The 22802-nt window shown below is 43.0% G+C and overlaps 2 protein-coding genes across 4 annotated transcripts in view; one reads left to right on the top strand and one right to left on the bottom strand.

Annotated features, from left to right (window-relative positions):
* LOC118397401 (trafficking regulator of GLUT4 1-like) overlaps positions 1 to 7487 on the top strand; it is a 35171-nt gene extending 27684 nt beyond the window's left edge. Inside the window, exons 2-3 of the mRNA XM_035792090.1 lie at positions 3285 to 3411; positions 4842 to 7487. Coding sequence (XP_035647983.1) covers positions 3285 to 3411; positions 4842 to 4852 — 138 coding nt within the window. The 3' untranslated portion in view covers positions 4853 to 7487. The remainder of the gene's footprint in view (positions 1 to 3284; positions 3412 to 4841) is intronic.
* A 5338-nt stretch (positions 7488 to 12825) lies between these two features.
* The window catches only part of LOC118397400 (Golgi SNAP receptor complex member 1), a 56456-nt gene continuing 46479 nt past the window's right edge, over positions 12826 to 22802 (bottom strand). For all 3 annotated transcript variants that reach the window (XM_035792087.2, XM_035792088.2, XM_035792089.2), the window contains exons 8-9: positions 16363 to 16445; positions 12826 to 13534 (exon numbers count right to left, since the gene is read on the bottom strand). In XM_035792087.2, the coding sequence (XP_035647980.1) occupies positions 13410 to 13534; positions 16363 to 16445 (208 nt within the window). In that variant the 3' untranslated portion in view covers positions 12826 to 13409. The remainder of the gene's footprint in view (positions 13535 to 16362; positions 16446 to 22802) is intronic.

Raw genomic sequence — 22802 nt, 5'->3', positions numbered from 1 at the left:
GGTGACCCAAAGCCCTATTAAGAAAGTTTTTGTTGGGGTTTCATTTATTTTGGCAGTTACCTATATATTATGCTCTAATATTTGGGCTGTGCGATTTGCACATATACTGTTGTGTATATGCCTTTTTGATGTATTAGTCAACCATTGCAGTTGTTACTCATACCACAGAGCATATTGAAACAGTAGACTCTGTTACTGTACCAGACAGTAAATATAGTATCACTGGGCTAAGCAGAAAGAATGGGTTCATTTGAAGGGTTCTGTGCCGGATCAGTCCTGAGGAAGACATACAGCATCAGAGGATGTTTTTAATATTCATAGCTAAAATAACGACAGTGTTCTGTTTAAGATTATGATTTGTATTCCTTCCTGCCCGCTCTTAAACATAGCTATCACCCAGAGTTCTGAATTTGAATGAGGCTGTCGCTACACACACAGCATTAAGCATAGCTAGTCGCTGCTCTGACATCAAGCATTATCAGTATTATCAAGGAGATGGGGAAGAAAGAGTCTAGAAGTGAGATCACCATTGTTGCAGAGCCCCCAGTCATCTACTCAGACATCATGGTTTAATAAAAACTAATAGAATTCAGCTATGTAATTTCCCCACCAGTGAGAATACTTTGAAACGGTGTCCTTTCATTCCTCCATTGTGTGGTTAAACCGATCTGACTTTAATATAAATGAAAACATAGACCTTCAAAGAGGCCAGTCCAGCACCATGGACAGCAACCACATGCTTCTTGAAGTACTTTTGTTTCATGCTCAAATAGTATATCTGCAGTTAGCATTTTGTTGTTTTCCTATATAATTTGAGATGATTGGTTAGATTTTGGTTTATAAGCTGTTGGATGTGGTGATGACAGAAGCAGATACTACACCACTCTAACCCAGTCTAAGAGGCTGAGGTTGGCCACTGAGTGTCGAGGAGATGCCTGTTGAGTAGAGATCTGTTTGTAACTATTGATCTTCATAATCCAGTATAGTGGTGGGGGTTGTGTGTGTGTGTGTGTTGCATCCATGGAAACAGTGAGGGGTTAATGGGAAAATGTGGTGTATTAGGGAAACCTGGGTAATTGCAACCTGGTGACATCAGAGGTTAGTTGTTTTTTGTCTCTTGGTCAGTCAGGAGGGCAGCGAATCAGGTCTCAACTATGGGATTTCTACTAGTCACGATCATCCAAAGAGAAAAATCAACGACTGTTATCAAGGAGATGGGGAAGAAAGTGTTTAGATAGATGGGGGAGTTCTAGGGAAGCCTGGGTAATTAAATGTATCAATCTACACACAATAAGCCATAATGACAAAGCGAAAAGAAGTTTAGTAATGTTTGCAAATGTATTCAAAATAAACAGAAATACCTTACTTAAGCTTTCAGACCCTTTGCTATGAGACAAAACATTTTGCTCATGTGCATCCTGTTTCCATTGATCATTCTTGAGATGTTTCTACAAGTTGATTGGCGTCCACCTGTGATAGATTGAATTGATTAGACATGATCTGGAAAGGCACACACCTGTCTATATAAGGTCCCACAGTTAACAGTGCATGTCAGAGCAATAACCAAGCCATGAGGTCGAATTAATTGTCCGCAGAGCTCCGAGACAGGATTGTGTCGAGGCACAGATCTGGGGAAGGGATCAAAACTGAGCCCGGACACACTGAGCAGTGAAGAAAGGCCTTGGTCAGGGAGGTGACCAAGAACCCAATGGTCACACTGACAGAGCTCCAGAATTCCTCTGTGGAGATGGGAGAACCTTCCAGAAGGACAACCATCTCTGCAGCACTCCACGACATGACAGCCCGTTTGGAGTTTGCCAAAAGGCACCTAAAGGACTCTGACCATGAGAAACAAGATTCTCTGGTCTGACGGAACCAAGATTGAACTCTTTGTCCTGAATGCCAAGCGTCACGTCTAGAGGAAACCTGGCACCATCCCTACGGTGAATCATGGTGGTGGCAGCATCATGCTGTGGGAATGCTTTTCAGCTGCAGGGATAGGAAGACCAGTCAATCAAGGGAAAGATGAACAGAGTAAAGTACAGAGATATCCTTGATGAAAACCTGCTTCTGAGTGCTAAGGACCTCAGACTGGGGCGAAGGTTCACCTTCCAACAGGACAATGACCCTAAACACACAGCCAAGACAATGCAGGAGTGGTTTCGGGACAAGTTTCTGATTCTCTTTAAGTGATCCAGCCAGAGCCCAAATTTGAACCCAATCGAACATATCTAGAGAGACTTAAAAATAGCTGTGCAGCAACGCTCCCCATCCAACCTGACAGAGCTTGAGAGGATCTGCAGAGAATAATGGAAGAAACTCCCCAAATACAGGTGTGCCAAGCTTGTAGCATCGTACCCAAGAAGACTCAAGGCTGTAATCGCTGCCAAAGTTGCTGATTTTCTTTACTTCGTCATTATGGGGTATTGCGTATATATTGATTTGAAAAAACTAACAATTTAATCAATTTTAGAACAAGGCTGTCATGTAACTTTCCGAATGCACTATATAGTACCGTATAAAGCTGCCTTGTGTGATTTACAGTAAGGCCCAAACTATACTATTCATCAACTTCAACCAATAACAACCTATAGGCTCTGCAGACTTTACATTTTTTATTTCATTTAACCTTCATCAAAGTTTGTCAATCAATGAATAGGCCTAACTAATTTTTAAATATTGGAAATACTTTATCAAGAATAATCTCTTGGTCAAGTCGTTATCGTAAAATGTTTAATAAAGTACCTGGCAAAAGGGTAAATAAATTACAGGTCTGCAATGATATGGTCCCAAATTCTGTCGAGCTGTAGGAAATCTCTCAGTTAGTGTTCGTGTTAAATTGCTTTTAAAACAATTTCTCTGTGGATTGATGGAGTAGCAGGTGATACATTTCACAGTGAAACACTTAGAGTGAGTGAAACGTCCAAATTCAATCAAGTCCAAGTATGTTTGAGAAAAAGTTTAAAGCTGTAAATTGCAGTTAAACCATGTTCCAGTGAATCTCTGTATGGATTTAAGTGTTTCAGTTGTTGTAAGATTCATTTGTCCAACAAGAGCAGAAGTCATACAGACAGGAAATAAGACATCGGACTACAAGATACATGAGAGACAAATTACATCATAGTTCAAGATTTGAGTTCAAGTTCACAACTTGATTATAATTCTGGCTGTAAGTCGCTCTGCATAAGATTGTCTGCTAAATGACCAAAATGTAATTACTCAAATTGTGTCATGACCGTCTCTGTGAGGGTGTAAATACACCTGGTGTTGTGTCTCCTCTCTAGTCCAGAAACAGCCTGCAGTCGGGAGACATGGACGGAGCTAAGAGACTGGGTAAACTGGCTCGCCTCCTCAGTGTCGTTTCCATAATCCTGGGTATACTCACCATAGTCGTCTGTGTAACGGTCTCTGGTAAGTAATGCATGCACACACACCATCTGCAGTGCATAAGCACATGCACACACACCGCTGCAGTGCATAAGCACATGCACACCCACCGCTGCAGTGCATAAGCACATGCACACCCACCGCTGCAGTGCATAAGCACATGCACACACACCGCTGCAGTGCATAAGCACATGCACACACACCGCTGCAGTGCATAAGCACATGCACACACACCGCTGCAGTGCATAAGCACATGCACACACACCGCTGCAGTGCATAAGCACATGCACACACACCGCTGCAGTGCATAAGCACATGCACACACACCGCTGCAGTGCATAAGCACATGCACACACACCGCTGCAGTGCATAAGCACATGCACACACACCGCTGCAGTGCATAAGCACATGCACACACACCGCTGCAGTGCATAAGCACATGCACACACACCGCTGCAGTGCATAAGCACATGCACACACACCGCTGCAGTGCATAAGCACATGCACACACACCGCTGCAGTGCATAAGCACATGCACACACACCGCTGCAGTGCATAAGCACATGCACACACACCGCTGCAGTGCATAAGCACATGCACACACACCGCTGCAGTGCATAAGCACATGCACACACACCGCTGCAGTGCATAAGCACATGCACACACACCGCTGCAGTGCATAAGCACATGCACACACACCGCTGCAGTGCATAAGCACATGCACACACACCGCTGCAGTGCATAAGCACATGCACACACACCGCTGCAGTGCATAAGCACATGCACACACACCGCTGCAGTGCATAAGCACATGCACACACACCGCTGCAGTGCATAAGCACATGCACACACACCGCTGCAGTGCATAAGCACATGCACACACACCGCTGCAGTGCATGAGCACATGCACACACACCGCTGCAGTGCATAAGCACATGCACACACACCGCTGCAGTGCATAAGCACATGCACACACACCGCTGCAGTGCATAAGCACATGCACACACACCGCTGCAGTGCATAAGCACATGCACACACACCGCTGCAGTGCATAAGCACATGCACACACCGCTGCAGTGCATAAGCACATGCACACACCGCTGCAGTGCATAAGCACATGCACACACCGCTGCAGTGCATAAGCACATGCACACACCGCTGCAGTGGATAAGCACATACACGCATACTGCATAATAATTCCAAGGTAATATTTTAACATACATAAACCAGTCTGTCATCAATCACATTGATGACTGGATAGTGTGTGTGTGTCAGCTCAGCAAATTTCTGAGCGCTGTGTGGAGTGATTAAAGACTGCAGCTATAGCAGGCTGGCTGTGTGGCAAGGAGAGTAACCCTCTTGCTGTTTCAGCTACAGACCAGTCTGCCATACTGTAGGAATGACTGGACCGTAACCTTTCTCTCTCTCCTTCCCCCCTCTCTCTTCCCTAACAGTAACCAAGTGACCAGTGTATAGACCATGAAACAAGTGCACTGCTGCAAGCCAAGCAGAGGATGCTGCATGGGAAAAAAATCAATTCCGTTAATTTGGAGATTAAAAATAAGGCAAACAATTAAGAAGTTTAAAGAGTAGGACATACAGTAGCAAATTAATGCAACACAAAAGATCCAGATATGCATGCATTAGATTCCACTAACATTTGCTTGATGAAGAAAAATAAAAACCTTCATATAAAAAGTGTATTTTAACAGAACATGGGACAGTTGACTTAAGGTTTGAGGAACTCGCTACTCTCAATTAGACTCTCTGTGGAGTATAAAAATACTCTTAAAATCAAGGAGAGAGGGATGAACAGAGGAATGAAGTGCTAAACTTTTCTGTATCAAGAATGGAAGGAGACCTTGAAAATGAACTCCAAGCTTTGGACTACAAACATCAAGACAGTTGAATAATAATCTGAAAATATACTTGGTTGACCTGACCTCCTGGATTGAAAGCATATACAACTATACAGATATAGAAATATATATAGATGAATATATCCATTTACATTTGATAAAAGTTGTGTATGTTGGGCTGAGCTGCGATGATTGAGACTTCAGTTAAGATGGCTGCCTGACCGGCAGTGGCTGTCGCCTGGTATAGGTTGCCGAAGAATGTAATATTTGACCAAGGTACACAATTCAGAGATGTTTTTGAATTTATGTTGTTTATTTTGTAGATTTTTTTACAAAAAAAAAAGAGACCACTTGACTGTAGATAGCCAACCTTTTTCATTTTGTTTGTGAATTCATATTTATTTGTCTTGTGTTTTTACTTTGGGATCAAACATGCCAGGTGCTTAGAGACGAGTGAGTTGTACAAAAATGAGTGTTTCAGCCCCCTGCCTTGCTGTGGGAGGGGTCTGACTATATCAATGTGCATGCCTATCCTCCCCATCCCTCCAACCCCTCTCCAAACATCCATGCCAGATCATGGGTATAAGTCTGAGGATATGCAATTTGTCAGAACAATCAATCACTCTCCACTGACCCCCTAGCTCCCCCTCCAATACAACCCACCCTACTCCAGTACCTTGTCTCATTACCTGGGACTGTTAACAAAGCTTTGACTGAATGCATTTCGTAGTACGACAGAGACCAACATAAATCCTTAACCTATTGCCACCCTGCTGTATCAGTATGACATGTATTTATTAGGACTAAACAGTACCCAGGTTTTTGGATGCCACTGTAAGGACCTGCTGTAATGTTAAAGGAACATTGTTTTGAGGTTTGATTGATTAGCAGCAGTTCTCTCTGTACATGTACTGTAACACACCAATCTGTCTGTATTCAAATGTGCCACTATGCCATCTGGAATAAGTCCGTGTTCAGATTCAACTACGGAAACCAAACAAAGGACTGTTACATTGACACACTTCAGATGTTTATTACAAGGTCATGACACCTCTTATAAAACCTTCATAACACCCTTGTTTGTACTTATATTCATGTTTTTATTACTACTCATAACATTCTCCTGAACTCCAAAATAAGTTTCAATACTTTAAGTTGGCCAATGGTTCTTGATTCCACTGCTTGTATTATCAAGAGCTTATGTAGGTGTTAGCTGCACAAATTAGACCAAAGAGAGAATATGATAATGATTTGATTGCATTTATTTGGCCTGAATTTAAAAGCTTCAAAGAGATCTAAAATGATTGATAAAGAACCTGTAATTGGTGAAATAGGTCATCATAACATTTGAGATCTCCTTTAGAGGATTCAAACTATGAACACCTATTGGTTCATTCCTTGCTGAACCCCCCAACCCCAATAATGCCCCTGTCTAAGCATGCAAAGCACTAGATCACTCCAGATCCAACCCAAAGGGAGCATTGACAAACCATTTCTAATCAGAAAGTCACAGCATTTAAACCTGAACTCTTGACAACATTTTTTGGCATCTGTACTGTATTTCTAGAAACAAATAGAAATAGGACCACAGCTGTTGAATGACTCAACATGGTCATGATGTTTAAAGGCACTGAACTACAGTACATCTATGGGTATGATAAAACTTGCTGCCCTTTTGGTTATACAAGTCACATTGCACAGTAGGAAGCTACTGTAGCCACAGCGTGCTTCACTAGACAGATGGGCTGAAGAGACATCCTTGTCTAAAGAGCTCTAATGCTCGTCTTTGGGCAACAGGCATACCTCAGTCTGGAAACTTCTCACACACTCCTAAAGTGCTTTTAGAAACCTGACTTTGGGGAGAAAGTAGATGGGTGCTCTATGTCATACAGTAAGTGCAAATGGCAGAGAGAGAGCGAGAGAGACCCCAAAACCAGCAAGGGAAATTCAGTGACTCAGTCTGTCATTGAAGACACACAATTCAACTTAATAACACACATTTTTATGGTAATCACATGAAATAGTTCCCACTCACCTTCCGCACTGTTCTATCACATTCTCTGACCGTCTTTCTGCTGCGAGATGCATACGTGCCGTTCTGTGTCAGTAAAACAGTAACTTTCAAAATCATGTCTATTTTTTTTATGTCCAGATTTTTTCCCCTTTTGAATAACATATGCTGGTTTCCATCTCTGCTGTGAACTTTCTGCATGTCTGGAATAAACGTTACCATGCATGGTCTACGATGAGTTGGACTGATTTATGTTGGTTTGTTTAGCTTTGATGGATGCGCGTGTGCTTGTTTGTGTGTTGAAGGACAGTGTATGACAGAGGAATGGTCTAAGGGGAAAACTGCTGAGTAGTGTGTGAGAGGGAGAGTAAGGGGTCAGACAACCTGCCTTTGAAGTGGCATCTGGGGTAAAGCTGCAGCAGCAGCTCCACTGACATAATGATCAAAGTCCATGTCCCTGTCTGGAACAGAGGAAGGTGTAGAGCTAAACCCTCACGTTAACACACACACCCTTTCACTACCGCACTCCTTTTTTCTCTCTCTCACACACACACACACTAGATAACAGAATACTCAAACACTCACAACACAGGGCTTACAAACATGCAGACACACACACCTCCAGTACTCTCAAAAATCCAAAAACGCAGTCAGCACAAACAAACGACTACACAGAATCAACATTTTAGTCATTTTTATTAAACAATAAGACCGGGTCTCTTTACCTACAGCAGAAGCCCCTTGGTATGTCCTGCTGCACTTAAAAACGTTAGACGGGGATTAATAAATACACTGAGCCTCGCAAGTCATGTGTACTTAAAAAAGGTATACAAAATGTTTGCTTTTTTCTCTCAAAAAGCCGTTGTTTTTGTGATGATGCCACATTTACTTCGTGGTTCTATACGCCAGTCTGACAAAATGGCGCCGGAGAACAAGGCTGATGTTTTACGTATCCCTAACCAATTGTGTTTTTTGTTTGTTTCTTTGCATTGTTTGTAACATCTTTGACTTATTTTGTACATAATGTTGCTGCTACCGTCTTATGACCAAAAATAACTTCTGCGTATCAGAACTGCGATTACTCACCACGGACTGGCAGAATCCTTTTTTTCCTTTAACGAGTCCGACGAGAATGATGTACTGCTTCCCCGGGAACAGGCCCAGATCATCATCGTTTGTGAAGAGAAGATGGAGAAAAAGGGGCCAGAGGGCGGGCTGCCTTCGGAGAATTCGTAGGCGATCGAATAAACCCCTACTTTCATTCTGCTAGCAAACTTGCAATCGTTGGGAGAAAAACAAAATCGATGACCTACGTGGAAGATTAAACTACCAACAGGACATTCAAAACTAATATCTTGTGCTTCACGGAGTCGTGGGTGAACGATGACAACATACAACTGGCTGGTTATACGCTGTATCAGCAGGACAGAACAGAGGCGTCTGGTAAGACAAGGGGCGGCGGACTGTGTTTTTGTAAATAACAGCTGGTGCATGATATCTAAGGAAGTCTCAAGGTTTTGCATCTCATGATAAGCTGTAGACGACACTATCTACCTAGAGAGTTTATATGTATTTTTCGTAGCTGTCTACATACCACCACACACCGATGCTGGCACGAAGACAGCACTGAATGAGCTGTATTCTGCCATAAGCAAACAGGAAAACGCTCACCCAGAGGCGGCACTCCTAGTGACCGGGGACTTTAATGCAGGGAAACTTAAATCTGTCTTACCAAATTTATCAGCATGATAAATGTACAACAACTCTGGACCACCTTTACTCCACATACAGAGAAGCGTACAAAGCTCTCCGTCGTCCTCTATTTGGCAAATCTGACCATAATTCTATCCTCCTGATTCCTGCTTACAAGCAAAAATTTAAGTAGGAAGCACCAGTGACTATCAATTTTAAAAAAGTGGTCAGATGAAGCAGATGCTAAACTACAGGACTGTTTTGCTAGCACAGATTAGAATATGTTCCGTGATTCCCCCGATGCCATTGAGAAGTACACCACATCAGTCATTGGCTTCATCAATAAGTGCATCGATGACGTCGTCCCCACAGTGACTGTACGTACACACCCCAATCAGAAGCCATGGATTACATGCAAAATCCGCACTGGGCTATAGGCTAGAGCTGCCACTTTCAAGTAGCGGGACTCTAACCCGAAAGATTATTAGAAATCCCTCTATGCCCTCCGCCGAATCATCAAACAGGCAAAGCGTCAATACAGGACTAAGATAGAATTGTACTACACCGGCTTTGACGCTCGTCGGATGTGGCAGGGCTGGCCAACCATTACAGACTACAAAGAGAAGCACAGCCGAGAGCTGACCAGTGACACGAACCTACCAAACGAGCTAAACTACTTCTATGCTCGCTTCGAGGCAAATAACACTGAAACATGCATGCGGAAGACTGTGATCCCGCTCTTCACAGCCGATGCGAGTAAGACCTTAAAACAGGTCAACATTCACAAAGCCAGACAGATTACCAGGACGTGTACTGTGAGCATGCGCTGACCAACTGGCAAGTGTTTTCAGTGACATTTTCAACCTCTCCTTGTAATACAACATGTTTTAAGCAGACCACCAGTTGGTAGAGCATGGCGCTTGTAACGCCAGGGTAGTGGGTTCGATCCCCGGGACCACCCATACGTAGAATGTATGCACACATGACTGTAAGTCGCTTTGGATAAAAGCGTCTGCTAAATGGCATATATTATTATTATTATTATTATTAAATGACGACCGACCTGTAGCACTCTCAAGTCTGTAGCCATGAACTGCTTTGAAAGGCTGGTCATGGCTCACATCAACACCATTATCCCAGAAACCCTAGACCCACTCCAATTTGCATACCGCCCTAACAGATCCACAGATGCAATCTCTATTGCACTCCACACTGCCCTTTCCCACCTGCAACACCTATGTGAGAATGCTATTCATTGACTACAGCTCAGCCTTCAAGACCATAGTGTCCTCAAAGCTCATCAATAAGCTAAGGACTCTGGGACTAAACACCTCCTTCTGCAACTGGATCCTGACTTACTGACGGGCTGCACCCAGGTGGTAAAGGTAGGTAACAACATCTGCCACGCTGATCCTCAACACAGGGGCCCCTCAGGGGTGCGTGCCCAGTCCCCTCCTGTACTACCTGTTCACTCATGACAGCACAGCCAGGCACGACTCCAACACCATCATTAAGTTTGCCGATGACAACAATGGTAGGCCTGATCACCGACAACGATGAGACAGCCTATAGGAAGGAGGTCAGAGAACTGGCCGTGTGGTTCCAGGATAATAACCTCTCCCTCAATGTGATCAAGACAAAGGAGATGATTTTGGACTACAGGAAAAAGGACTGAGCACTCCCCATTCTCATCGACGGGGCTGCAGTGGAGCAGGTTGAAAGCTTCAAGTTCCTTGGTGTCCACATCCCCAACAAACTAACATGGTCCAAGCACACCAAGACAGTCGTGCCCACGACAAAACCTATTCCCCCTCAGGAGACTGAAAAGATTTGGCATGGGTTCTCAGATCATCAAAAGGTTCTACAGCTGCACCATCGAGAGCATCCTGGCTGGTTGCATCACTGCCTGGTATGGTAACTGCTCTGCCTCAGACCTCAAGGCACTAGAGGGTAGTGCGTACGGCCCAGTACATCACTGGGGCCAAGCTTCCTGCCATTCAGGACCTCTATACCAGGCAGTGTCAGAGGAAGGCTCTAAAAATGGTCAAAGACTCCAGCCACCCTAGTCATACACTTTTACACTGCTGCTACTCTCTGCTGTTATCATATATGCTTAGTCACTTCAATAACTCTACCTACATGTACCCATTTACCTCAACAAACTGGTGCCCCCGGACTTTTACTCTTCACCGGTACCCCGCTGTACATAGTCTCGCTATTGTCATTTTACTGCTGCTCTTTAATGACTTGTTGCTTTTAATTTCTTATTCTTACTCATATTTTTTGTAAACTGCATTGTTGGTTAGGGGCTCATAAGTAAGCATTTCACTGTAAGGTCTACACCAGCTGTATTTGGCACGTGTCAAGTCAAATCAAATTCTATTATAGACTCCCTCCTGTGTGTTGTGCTAGAATCAGCAGAATTTTTACCTCTGGGAAAAACTTGAGTCACAGCGAAAGTACACAACACTTAGTTCTACTCCAGTGATCTTCAAACCAGACAAAACGATCTGAAATATTCAGGAGCTATACACAGTAGCACCAGAGTAGGCTAGCTGTGTTAAATGTATGGATGTTTGTTGAACCAGTTATAGACCAATAGAAGTACTGCACTCAGATAACAAAATGCAGTCCCCCATTTGCCCTCAGAGAAGAGTAAGCTGAAAATAGAGATAAAGGATGAAAGGAATGAAGTGGGCAGTGACATCTATGAAAGGGAAATGGGTGTACTTGGAAAGGTTTTAGATATTTCCACTTCATGTAGCTATACCAATAAACCAAACTTCAAAATGTAATCAACTTTGTGACTAAAACTTCCTTGTCTAGTTAACAGATGATAAATGGTGAGATGTCAGGTGTGACAGACAGAAAGACAAGGTAATTCATTTAAAACCTGGTAGGTGGCTATCGAGGTGACATGGGAGTGATGACAGGTTCCTGTAGAGTCCTGTAGAGTTACAGTTACAGCTCCTGTGCAGTGTGGCTGTCACAGCACACGCGCGCCCTTACGTACGTAGGTACGCACGTTCACAAGCAGGTAGACGCAAGCATATTTTTTACAAAACAGAGGTCTGAGGGAGTGTGGCGGTGACTTGCATCTGATTGTCAGAGTACCCCATCTAGATTCTGCTGCCTTGTTTACTTTAACATCTGCAGCCTCTTCCACTGTAAAACCACTTAAAATGCCATTGACAATTTCAAGTAAAAAAATCAAATAAAATCTCCTTCCAACTGTAGCATCTTTCAAATCAACGTTCATATTAGGGATGTTAAATGTTAGTCAAATTATTCAGGCCAGAACATCTTCAGGAGGCAGAACAGGATGAGGCAGAAGGGATAGAGAGGTTTGAGGCTCTGTAAGATAATGGGCATATAGGGTAGAACAGAATCATAACTTTCAAAATCAGTTTGGAACAAAAGTTTGAACACAGATTTCCAGTTGACATCAATGTATGACTTAAGGTTTGTTGACTTTTCTCAAGGTAGGACTTAGTAGGTCCTTGATAATGAAGAATCACAGAGGGCTGAATGCTGATCAATCTTACAGATCTCTGGATTTCAAGTAAACTTGTGTGGCTCAGTTGGTGAGAGCGTGGCACCAGCCAAGGTCGTGGATTCGATTATAAAAATGTATGCATGCACTCACTGTAGAGCAAGTTACTTTGGATAGGTGTCTGCTAAGCAGCATAATAAGTAAGTTGAGGGAAACACGTAATGAAAGAAGTCAGTGTTATGGTTTAACCATACACCTGTATGTGGGCCATTGTTTAAAGTACTACAGTGATTATGAAGTCATCCATGCAGCACAACAGAATAATGGTATTTGCAGCACTAGAGTTGAATCAATGGCCTTCAATGAAAAATATAATTTCTCAATACATGTCGAAGTTCCAAAAAAATATATTGAAAAATAAAATGTTAAGTGCCTAGTATCACATACTGTATATTAATAATTTATTAATAATGCACATTGTACAGCCCATGATGATAAACCTGAATCTCCCGCCACTAAAAAACGACCATTCAACTAAAAATCCATCCACCTAAGAAATTAACAGCAAAACAGTCCCCCTCTTTCGTATCCGCAATCTGTCTTCAGAGCCTTTAACTCCTCATTGAAGCAAGTGTTTTTTTTAATATATAATTCTTTAAAATCTAGTCATATTAGTACATTTGGTCTCCTTTCCCTTAACCAGAGTTGAACAGCACATTCACTTTTATAGAAAAACTAAACAAAAAGATGCTGCTCCATCTCCCCATCTCCTTCTTCCCGCACTTTAAATACAAATCAGGTAGTCCATGATGGCTTTGATCAATCCTGTTAACCGATTGGGCCAAGAGGGTGTCGGTCTATCTGTCCGTCTGCTCAGTAGCCTCCAATCACTCAAGCCCATTCTCCAGAGTCCTGATTCCGATGTTACAAACGCAGAGTAACGATTGTTCGACCAGTCTGTCCTTCATCAGTGGAAGGCGTAGAGCAGCAGGAGGATGGTGCAGACGCCGATGACTGCACCCAGGATTAGGGAGTCCCGCCTCTTCCGCAGGTTGATTCGCTGGATGAGGTTGTTGATGGCTGGGAAACGATCTGGAGGAGGAAGTTAAGGGAAACAGAACCAAGTGCTAACCACCTCTTATTACAAGTATGTTCAGAAAATCATTACATTGGAATTATAAACTGGGTAGTTTGAGACCTGAATGCTGAAATCCATAATATAAAACAGTTTATGACAAAACATTTATTTTTACTGCTCTAATTACTTTGGTAACCAGTTTCTAATAGAAATAAGGCACCTTTGGGGTTTGTGGTATATGGCCAATATACCTCGGCTAAGGGCTGTATCTGCGTTGTGTCATACAGAAGAACAGCCCTTAGCTGTGGTATATTGGCCATATACCACACACCCCCTCTGGCCTTAATCGTTAATTAGAATCTAAAAAAGTCGAATTGCCTGATTTTCTGATGTCATTGCTAATATTTTTGGTCTGTTCTGAAATTGTATTTCTGAAACAGGCAACTGATCTTTTCTTTTGACAGCAAAGTGAAATATGATCCAATATGTTGTTCATAGAACCCTAGCAGGAGTGAGGAATGGAGCAATTTAAGCCCTCAATCCCCCCCCAGTCAGTTAAATGGACCAGAATGGACTGCTCCGCATGCTCAGATATTTCCTTAGAATCAATAGGAATTTCTCCCCTGAAGAGGCTGGTGTTGTTGCCCCGTGTGAGGAATATATTGTGTTGGAAGGCCTGACAACCATGCTCAGAGCAAAAAGAAGATACCAGGCAGAATCAGGCTCCCATTAAAGTGGCACTCCAGTCTCCTTTTCACCTCATGTAACACCTGATTTACTTAACAAAATGCACATCTCAATAGGTGGTCCAGGTATGTCATGACATGGCACAAGTGGGGGTGGGGAAGCTTTCCTCTTCTGCTTTTCAAGCAATGGGGAGGCCGATGACGTCACACATTCCCATCAGACCAACTCATTGAATGCCCTACTCCTTGAAATGTAGATGACTTGTACTTCACTACATTTATACTTGCGATATCACTTTTCAACAGGAAAAGTTAAAACCACTGGAGGAGGTCTTTAAATCTTGCTGGGATAGATGTGTTTGATAACAATACAAACTAATCTTGGAGGATGCTCATTGGGCATATATATATATATATATATATATATATATATATATATATATATATATATATATATATATATATATATAATTGAACCTTTATTTTACTAGGCAAGTCAGTTAAGGACAAATTCTTATTTACAATGACAGCCTACCGGGGAACAGTGGGTTACCTGCCTTTTTCAAGGGCAGAATGACAGATTTTTACCTTGTCAGCTCGGGGATTCTATCCAGCAACCTTTCGGTTACTGGCTTAATGCCCTCTAACCACTTGGCTACCTGCTGCCACCCTATTAAACAGTTAAGATTCGTAACGTAAACCGACAGTCACTCTGGCATTAATTGTTTAACTTCTCTAGGGTAGGGGGCAGCATTCAGAATTTTGGATGAAAAGAATGCCCAGATTAAACGGCCTGCTACTCGGGCCCAGAAGATATGATATGCATATAACTGGTAGATTTGGATAGAAAACACTCTAAAGTTTCAAAAACTGTTAAAATAGTGTCTGAGTATAACAGAACTGATTTGGCAGGTGAACATCTGAGAAAAATCCATTCAGGAAGCAGTTTTTTTTGTGTGTGTAGTTTTCTATTCAATGCCATTACAGTATCAAATTGCAGTTCTTATGCCTTCCACTAGATGTCAACAGTCTTTAGAAATAGTTTCAGGCTTGTATTCTGATAAATGAGGGAGTAAGACCAGTCAATGAGTGGACCCTGACGTGTCACAGAGCTTTTTCATGCGCAATCCCGAGAGTGCCTTTCTTGTTTACCTTTTATATTGACAATGTTATTGTCCGTTTGAAATATTATAGATAATTTAGGCTAAAACCAGCCTGAGGATTGAATATAAACATTGTTTGACATGTTTCTATGACGTTTACGGATACAATTTTTTTTTGTCTGCCTGTTTTGACTGCGTTTGAGCCTGTGGATTACTGAAGAAAACAAACAAAACAAGAGTTTTTTTGGATATAAAGAGACCATCGAACAAAAGGAACATTTATTGAGTAAATGAATGTCTTCTGAGTGCAACCATATGAAGATCAAAGGAAAGGGATTAATTTTCTCTATTTCTGACTTGTGTAACTCTTCTACTTGGCTGGCTACTGTTTGTAATGATTTGTCTGCTGGGCTATGTTCTCAAAAATTGTAAGGTATGCTTTAGCCGTAAAGCATTTAAAAAAATCTGACACCGTGGTTGGATTCACAAGAAGTTAATCTTTAAACCTATGTAAAATATGTTTTGTTTTCTGAATTTTTATAATGACTATTTCTGTTTTTTGAATTTAGCGCTCTGAAATCTCACTGGATGTTGGCCAGGTAGGACGCTAGAGTCCCACATACCCTAGAGAGGTTAAGGGACTCTAGAGCTGTATTGTGTCTGGTTGCAGCTCACAGGAGTTAATAGTACGGTAAAATAGAGGACCTAATGAGTAAGAGCGTTGCGCTAACAACGCCACGGTCGTGGGTTCAGTTCCTGCGGGGATCAATTCACATTAACTCACTTCTGTAAATTTCTTTGGATAAAAATATCTACGTGGCATTAAAGGACAATTATGATCAAATAAAAGTTGTTTAAAACACATACCTGGACAATCTCTAGAATTTCTTGTCTGATTAAATACCTAAATAGGTATTTGTGAAATTGTTTTTTCTCAAACAGATATGAACATAGGGTTGGCTTCCCAGATACATTTTAAGCCCAGTCCTAAACATGATGTTTAATGGAGAATCTCCAATGTGCATAAAGTTTGCTAGGTGTTGTAAAGGATACTGGCCAGAGTGTTGACCCTGCTGTGTATGGACTTCAACAGCCCTCTCTGGGATGTCATGTTCTCCTTGGTCGCCATGGCAATACTGCAGGAAGAGAAGAGGAAGACCGTGACAAACACAGGTTAAATTAGGGGAGAGGTAACCAACCCTACAATATCACCCCTGTAAATCTTCTGCTTTGTTATAAAACAGCTTTTCTCCAATCCAGAGTATAGGCAACACTACAATATCACACATGTAAGGCTTGTTATCAAACAGCTTTTCTCTAGTATAAAGTACGAGGCACGATTGTGTGTGTGTGGTAACCCAAGTGCAACTACCGTGACAGACAGAAGGCGGGTGGAGGCAGAGAAACCCATTAGAGGGGGAGGAGAACTATCACATTAATTTAGAATGCAGAGAGAGAAATACTGGGGGAGCCGAGTCTGAGGTCCTGTGGATATTAGCACAGAGATACACTGAGGTGTGTAGTGTAGCACACAGCTTTTCCCAATTATATTTTTTCAGGAGTGGTGGCAAGTGTAGCGGTGGGGGGGTTTAGAAATGTAAACATTTTATTTAAAGATGTAAACAGAAATACCTTATTTACATAAGTATTCAGACCCTTTGCACCAGAGGTCAATTTCTAGCCTCATGGTATTCTGTTTCCATTGATCATCCTTGAGATGTTTCTACAACTTGGAGTTCCCCGGTGGAAAATTCAATTGACTGGACATGATTTGGAAAGGCACACACCTGTCTATATAAGGTCCCACAGTTGACAGTGCATGTCATAGCAAAAACCAAGCCATGAGGTCGAAGGAATTGTCTGTAGAGCGCGCCGAGACAGGACTGTGTCGAGGCACAGATCTGGGGAAAGGCACCATAAAAATACATCTGCAGCATTGAAGGTCCACAAGAACACAGTGGCTTCAATCATTCTTAAAAGGAAGAAGTTTGGAACCGCCAAGTCTCTCCCTAGAGCTGGCGGCCCAGCCAAACTGGGGAGAAGGGCCTTGGTCAGGGAGGTGACCAAGAACCAGATGGTCACTGACAGAGCTCTAGAGTTCCGGCCTTTATGGTAGAGTGGCCAGAAGGAAGCCACTCCTCATTAAAAGGCACATGACAGCCCTCTTGGAGTTTGCCAAAAAGGCACCTAAAGGACTCTGACCATGAGAAACAAGATTCTCTCGTCTGATGAAACCAAGATTGAACTTGTCACGAACCGGCTCAAAGCCCGTAACAAAAGGGAGACAACGTGGAGATAAGGAGTAACAAAGCATATATATTTATTAAATAAGTAACTAAGTATAATATACAATGGTGTGTGTAATCAGTAATCAGTAGTGTAAGTGAGTGTTTTTCATGTGATCATGCAGGGTGTTGAAAGGTGCCAAAGCAAACAACCAAAAGGCCACCAAGAAACAACAAAATCCATAAAGTTGTCTGCATGGAGAGAGTCTCCTCCATGAATGGGGAAGTGGTGTATTTATCCTGGGACACACCGGGCCCAGGTGATTCCCATGTAACTGACGACCCTCCCAACTCCGCCCACCGGCATCCTAAATAAGGAAACAAGAACGAAGAGAGAATTCGGCAGACAGAGTGGGAGGGTCGTCACAAACTCTATGGCTTGAATGCCAAGCGTTAAGTCTGGAGGAACCCTGGCACCACCCCCACAGCACGGCGGTTGCAGCATCATGCTGTGGGGGTGCTTTTCAGCAATCGAGACTGGGAGACTTGTCAGGATCGAGGCAAAGGGCGCTAAGTACAGAGAGATCATTGATGAAAACCTGCTCCAGAGCACTCAGGCTTGGATTAAGGTTCACCTTCCAACAGGACAACGACCCTAAGCACACAGCAAAGACAACACAGGAGTCTCTGATTCTCTTTGAGTGACCCAGCCAGAGCCCATATTTGAACCCGGTTGAACATCTCTGGAAAGACCTGAAAATAGCTGTGCAGCAACACTCCCCATATGACCTGACAGAGCTTGAGGATCTGCAGAGAACAATGGGAGAAACTCCTCTAATGCAAGTGTGCAAAGCTTGTAGCGTCATACCCAAGAAGACTCGAGACTGTAATTGCTGCCAAAGGTGCTTCAACAAAAAGGTCTGAATACTTGTGTAAATGTGATATTTCTGTTATGTTTTATAAATTAGCAAACATTTCTAAACTTTGTGTGTAGATTGATGAGGGGGAAAAAAATATTTAATCCATTTTAGAATGAGACTAACCTAACAAAATATGGAAAAAGTCAAGGGGTCTGAATACTTTCCGAAGGCACTGTAGGTGACAACAGCTGTCATAAGCCATCCCATCAAATCATATGGCCAAGCGTCACGTCTGGAGGAAACTGGCACCATCCCTACTAGAGGTCGACCGATACCGATTATTGGAGGACCAAAATAAAGCCTATCCCGATTAAAATCGGCCGATATTTTAAAATATATATATATTTGTAATAATTACAACAATAATGAAAGAAAACTTATTTGAACTTAATATAATACATCAATAATATCAATTTAGTCTCAAATAAATAATGAAACATGGTCAATTTGGTTTAAATAATGCAAAAACACAGTGTTGGAGAAGAAAGTCAAAGTGCAATATGTGCCATGTAAAAAAGCAAACGTTTAAGTTACTTGCTCAGAACATTAGAACATATGGAACCTGGTGGTTCCTTTTAACATGAGTCTTCAACATTCCCAGGTAAGAGGTTTTAGGTTGTAGTTCTTTAAGGAATTATAGGACTATTTCACACTATACCATTTGTATTTCATTAACCTTTGACTATTGGATGTTCTTATAGGCACTATAGTATTGCCAGCCTAATCTCGGGAGTTGATAGTCAAACATAAAACACTCCAAGATGGCATAGCAGTTCAGACGTCTTTTGTCCTCGTCTTGTCGTGTCCCGTATATATATTTACAACTTTCTTCGCATATCTTTTTATATATCTATTTTTCATTTTCCATAAACTCATCTTCAAAACACTCTCCTGCAACCTGCCTCACCAATTTATATATCTTTTTAAAGTATCATTTACCTCAAATCTGTAATCCTCCATAGAAGCTAACCAGAAGCTAATCCAGAAGCTCACCAGAAGCTAATCCAGAAGCTCGCCAGAAGCTAGTTAACTGGCTAATCGTTAGTATTCAGCTAACCACGGTTTGTGGTCATCAGCTATCCTTTAGCTCGAAAATCTATCGCCAGTTTTGTACGGCGCGGCTCGGACCGGAACATACCGGACCTATTTTTCTCTCCATGTCCCCGGATTTCAACCGCTAACTCTGGACATTTATACCTGGATCTCGCAGCTAGCTAGCTGCTATCCGTGTGACTATCGGCTTTCGTCGATTCCGGAGCAAACATCAATTATTCCGGAGCTAGCCAGCTGAAGAGTTCCATCAGTCACTCCTGGACTACAATCACCGATCCGGACCCGTTTTACTGCCAACGCGGAGCCCCACCGGGCCTTCACAACTGGACTACCGACGTTATCTACCAGAGGGAGTTATCCGGCTGGCTCCTCCGTCGTGACGTTACCCGAACGCCCATCTGCGGTCCGCTAATCGTTAGCTGTCTTATCGGCTGTTATCTGAATAGACCTATCGGACAATTTATTATTTTCTTCTTCTTGGGCCTCTATAACTATATCTATTGTTTTTTTTGCGAATTGGATTCATCCCCTCTATCACACAGAACCCCACTAACCCTACCGACGGAAACGCATGAGGTGGCTAATAACAGACCTCCATCCTATGCTAGCTTGCTACCAATGGCCAGGCTAGCTGTCTAAATCGCTGTGACCCCAACCAACTTCACTACTCACTGGACCCTTTTGATCACTGGACTAAGCATGCCGCTCCTTAATGTCAATATGCCTTGTCCATTGCTGTTCTGGTTGGTGTTTATTGGCTTATTTCACTGTAGAGCCTCTAGTCCCGCTCACAATACCTTATCCAACCTATTAGTTCCACCACCCACACATGCGATGACATCTCCTGGTTTCAATGATGTTTCTAGGGACAATATCTCTCATATCATCACTCAATACCTAGGTTGACCTCCACTGTATTCACATCCTACCATACCTTTGTCTGTACATTATACCTTGAAGCTATTTTATCGCCCCCAGAAACCTCCTTTTACTCTCTGTTCTAGACGATCAATTCTTATTGCTTTTAGCCGTACCCTTATCCTACTCCTCCTCTGGCAATGTAGAGGTAAATCCAGGCCCTGCAGTGCCTAGCTCCACTCCTATTCCCCAGGCGCTCTCTTTTGATGACTTCTGTAACCGTAATAGCCTTGGTTTTATGCATGTTAACATTAGAAGCCTCCTCCCTAAGTTTGTTTTATTCACTGCTTTAGCACACTCTGCTAACCCGGATGTTCTGGTTGTGTCTGAATCCTGGCTTAGGAAGACCACCAAAAATTCTGGAATTTTTATCCAAACCAACATTTTCAGACAAGATAGAACTGCCAAAGTGGGCGGTGTTGCAATCTACTGCAAAGATAGCCTGCAGAGCTCTGTCCTACTATCCAGGTCTGTGCCCAAACAATTTGAACTTCTACTTTTAAAAATCCATCTCTCTAAAAACAAGTCTCTCACTGTTGCCGCCTGCTATAGACCACCCTCTGCCCCCAACTGTGCTCTGGACACCATATGTGAACTTATTGCCCCCCATCCATCTTCAGAGCTCGTGCTGCTAGGCGACCTAAACTGGAACATGCTTAACACCCCAGCCATCCTACAATCTAAGCTTGATGCCCTCAATCTCACACAAATGATCAATGAACCTATCAGGTACCTCCCCAAAGCCTTAAACACAGGCACACTAACCACCAACCCCTCTAAATACACCTCTGCTGTCTTCAACCAAGATCTCAGCGATCACTGCCTCATTGCCTGCATACGTACGGTCAAACAACCTCCACTCATCACTGTCAAACGCTCCCTGAAACACTTCAGTGAGCAGGCCTTTCTAATCGACCTGGCCGGGGTATCCTGGAAGGATATTGATCTCATCCCGTCAGTAGAGGATGCCTGGTTATTTAAAAATGCTTTCCTAACCATTTTAAATAAGCATGCCCCATTCAAGAAATTTAGAACCAGGAACAGATATAGCCCTTGGTTCTCCCCAGACCTGACTGCCCTTAACCAACACAAAAACAACCTATGGCGTTCTGCATTAGCATCGAACAGCCCCCGTGACATGCAGCTGTTCAGGGAAGCTAGAAACTATTATACACAGGCAGTTAGAAAAGCCAAGGCTAGCTTTTTCAAGCAGAAATTTGCTTCGTGCAACACTAACTCAAAAAGGTTCTGGGACACTGTAAAGTCCATGGAGAATAAGAACACCTCCTCCCTGCTGCCCACAAGATAGGAAACATTGTCACCACTGATAAATCCACTATAATTGAACATTTCAATAAGCATTTTTCTACGGCTGGCCATGCTTTCCACCTGGCTACTCCTACCCCGGTCAACAGCACTGCACCCCCCCACAGCAACTCGCCCAAGCCTTCCCCATTTCTCCTTCTCCCAAATCCAGTAAGCTGATGTTCTGAAAGAGCTGCTAAATCTGGACCCCTACAAATCAGCCGGGTTAGACAATCTGGACCCTTTCTTTCTAAAATTATCTGCCAAAATTGTTGCCACCCCCATTACTAGCCTGTTCAACCTCTCTTTCGTGTTGTCTGAGATTCCCAAAGATTGGAAAGCAGCTGCGGTCATCCCCCTCTTCAAAGGGGGGGGACACTCTTGACCCAAACTGCTAAAGACCTATATCTATCCTACCCTGCCTTTCTAAAGTCTTCGAAAGCCAAGTCAAGAAACAGATTACCAACCATTTCGAATCTCACCATACCCTCTCTGCTATGCAATCTGGTTTCAGAGCTGGTCATGGGTGCACCTCAGCCACGCTCAAGGTCCTAAACGATATCTTAACCGCCATCGATAAGAAACATTACTGTGCAGCCGTATTCATTTATCTGGCCAAGGCTTTCGACTCTGTCAATCACCACATCCTCATCGGCAGACTCGACAGCCTTGGTTTCTCAAATGATTGCCTCGCCTGGTTCACCAACTACTTCTCTGATAGAGTTCAGTGTGTCAAATCGGAGGGTCTGCTGTCCGGACCTCTGGCAGTCTCTATGAGGGTGTCACAGGGTTCAATTCTTGGACCGACTCGCTTCACTATATACATCAATGATGTCGCTCTTGCTGCTGGTGAGTCTCTGATCCACCTCTACGCAGACGACACCATTCTGTATACTTCTGGCCCTTCTTTGGACACTGTGTTAACAACCCTCCAGGCAAGCTTCAATGCCATACAACTCTCCTTCCGTGGCCTCCAATTGCTCTTAAATACAAGTAAAACTAAATGCATGCTCTTCAACCGGTCGCTGCCTGCACCTGCCCGCCTGCCCAACATCACTACTCTGGACGGCTC

This window comes from Oncorhynchus keta, chromosome 18 (genome assembly GCF_023373465.1).
Source record: "Oncorhynchus keta strain PuntledgeMale-10-30-2019 chromosome 18, Oket_V2, whole genome shotgun sequence".
NCBI classification, from domain to species: Eukaryota; Metazoa; Chordata; class Actinopteri; order Salmoniformes; family Salmonidae; genus Oncorhynchus; species Oncorhynchus keta.
This window is presented reverse-complemented; position numbering and strand designations above follow the sequence as displayed.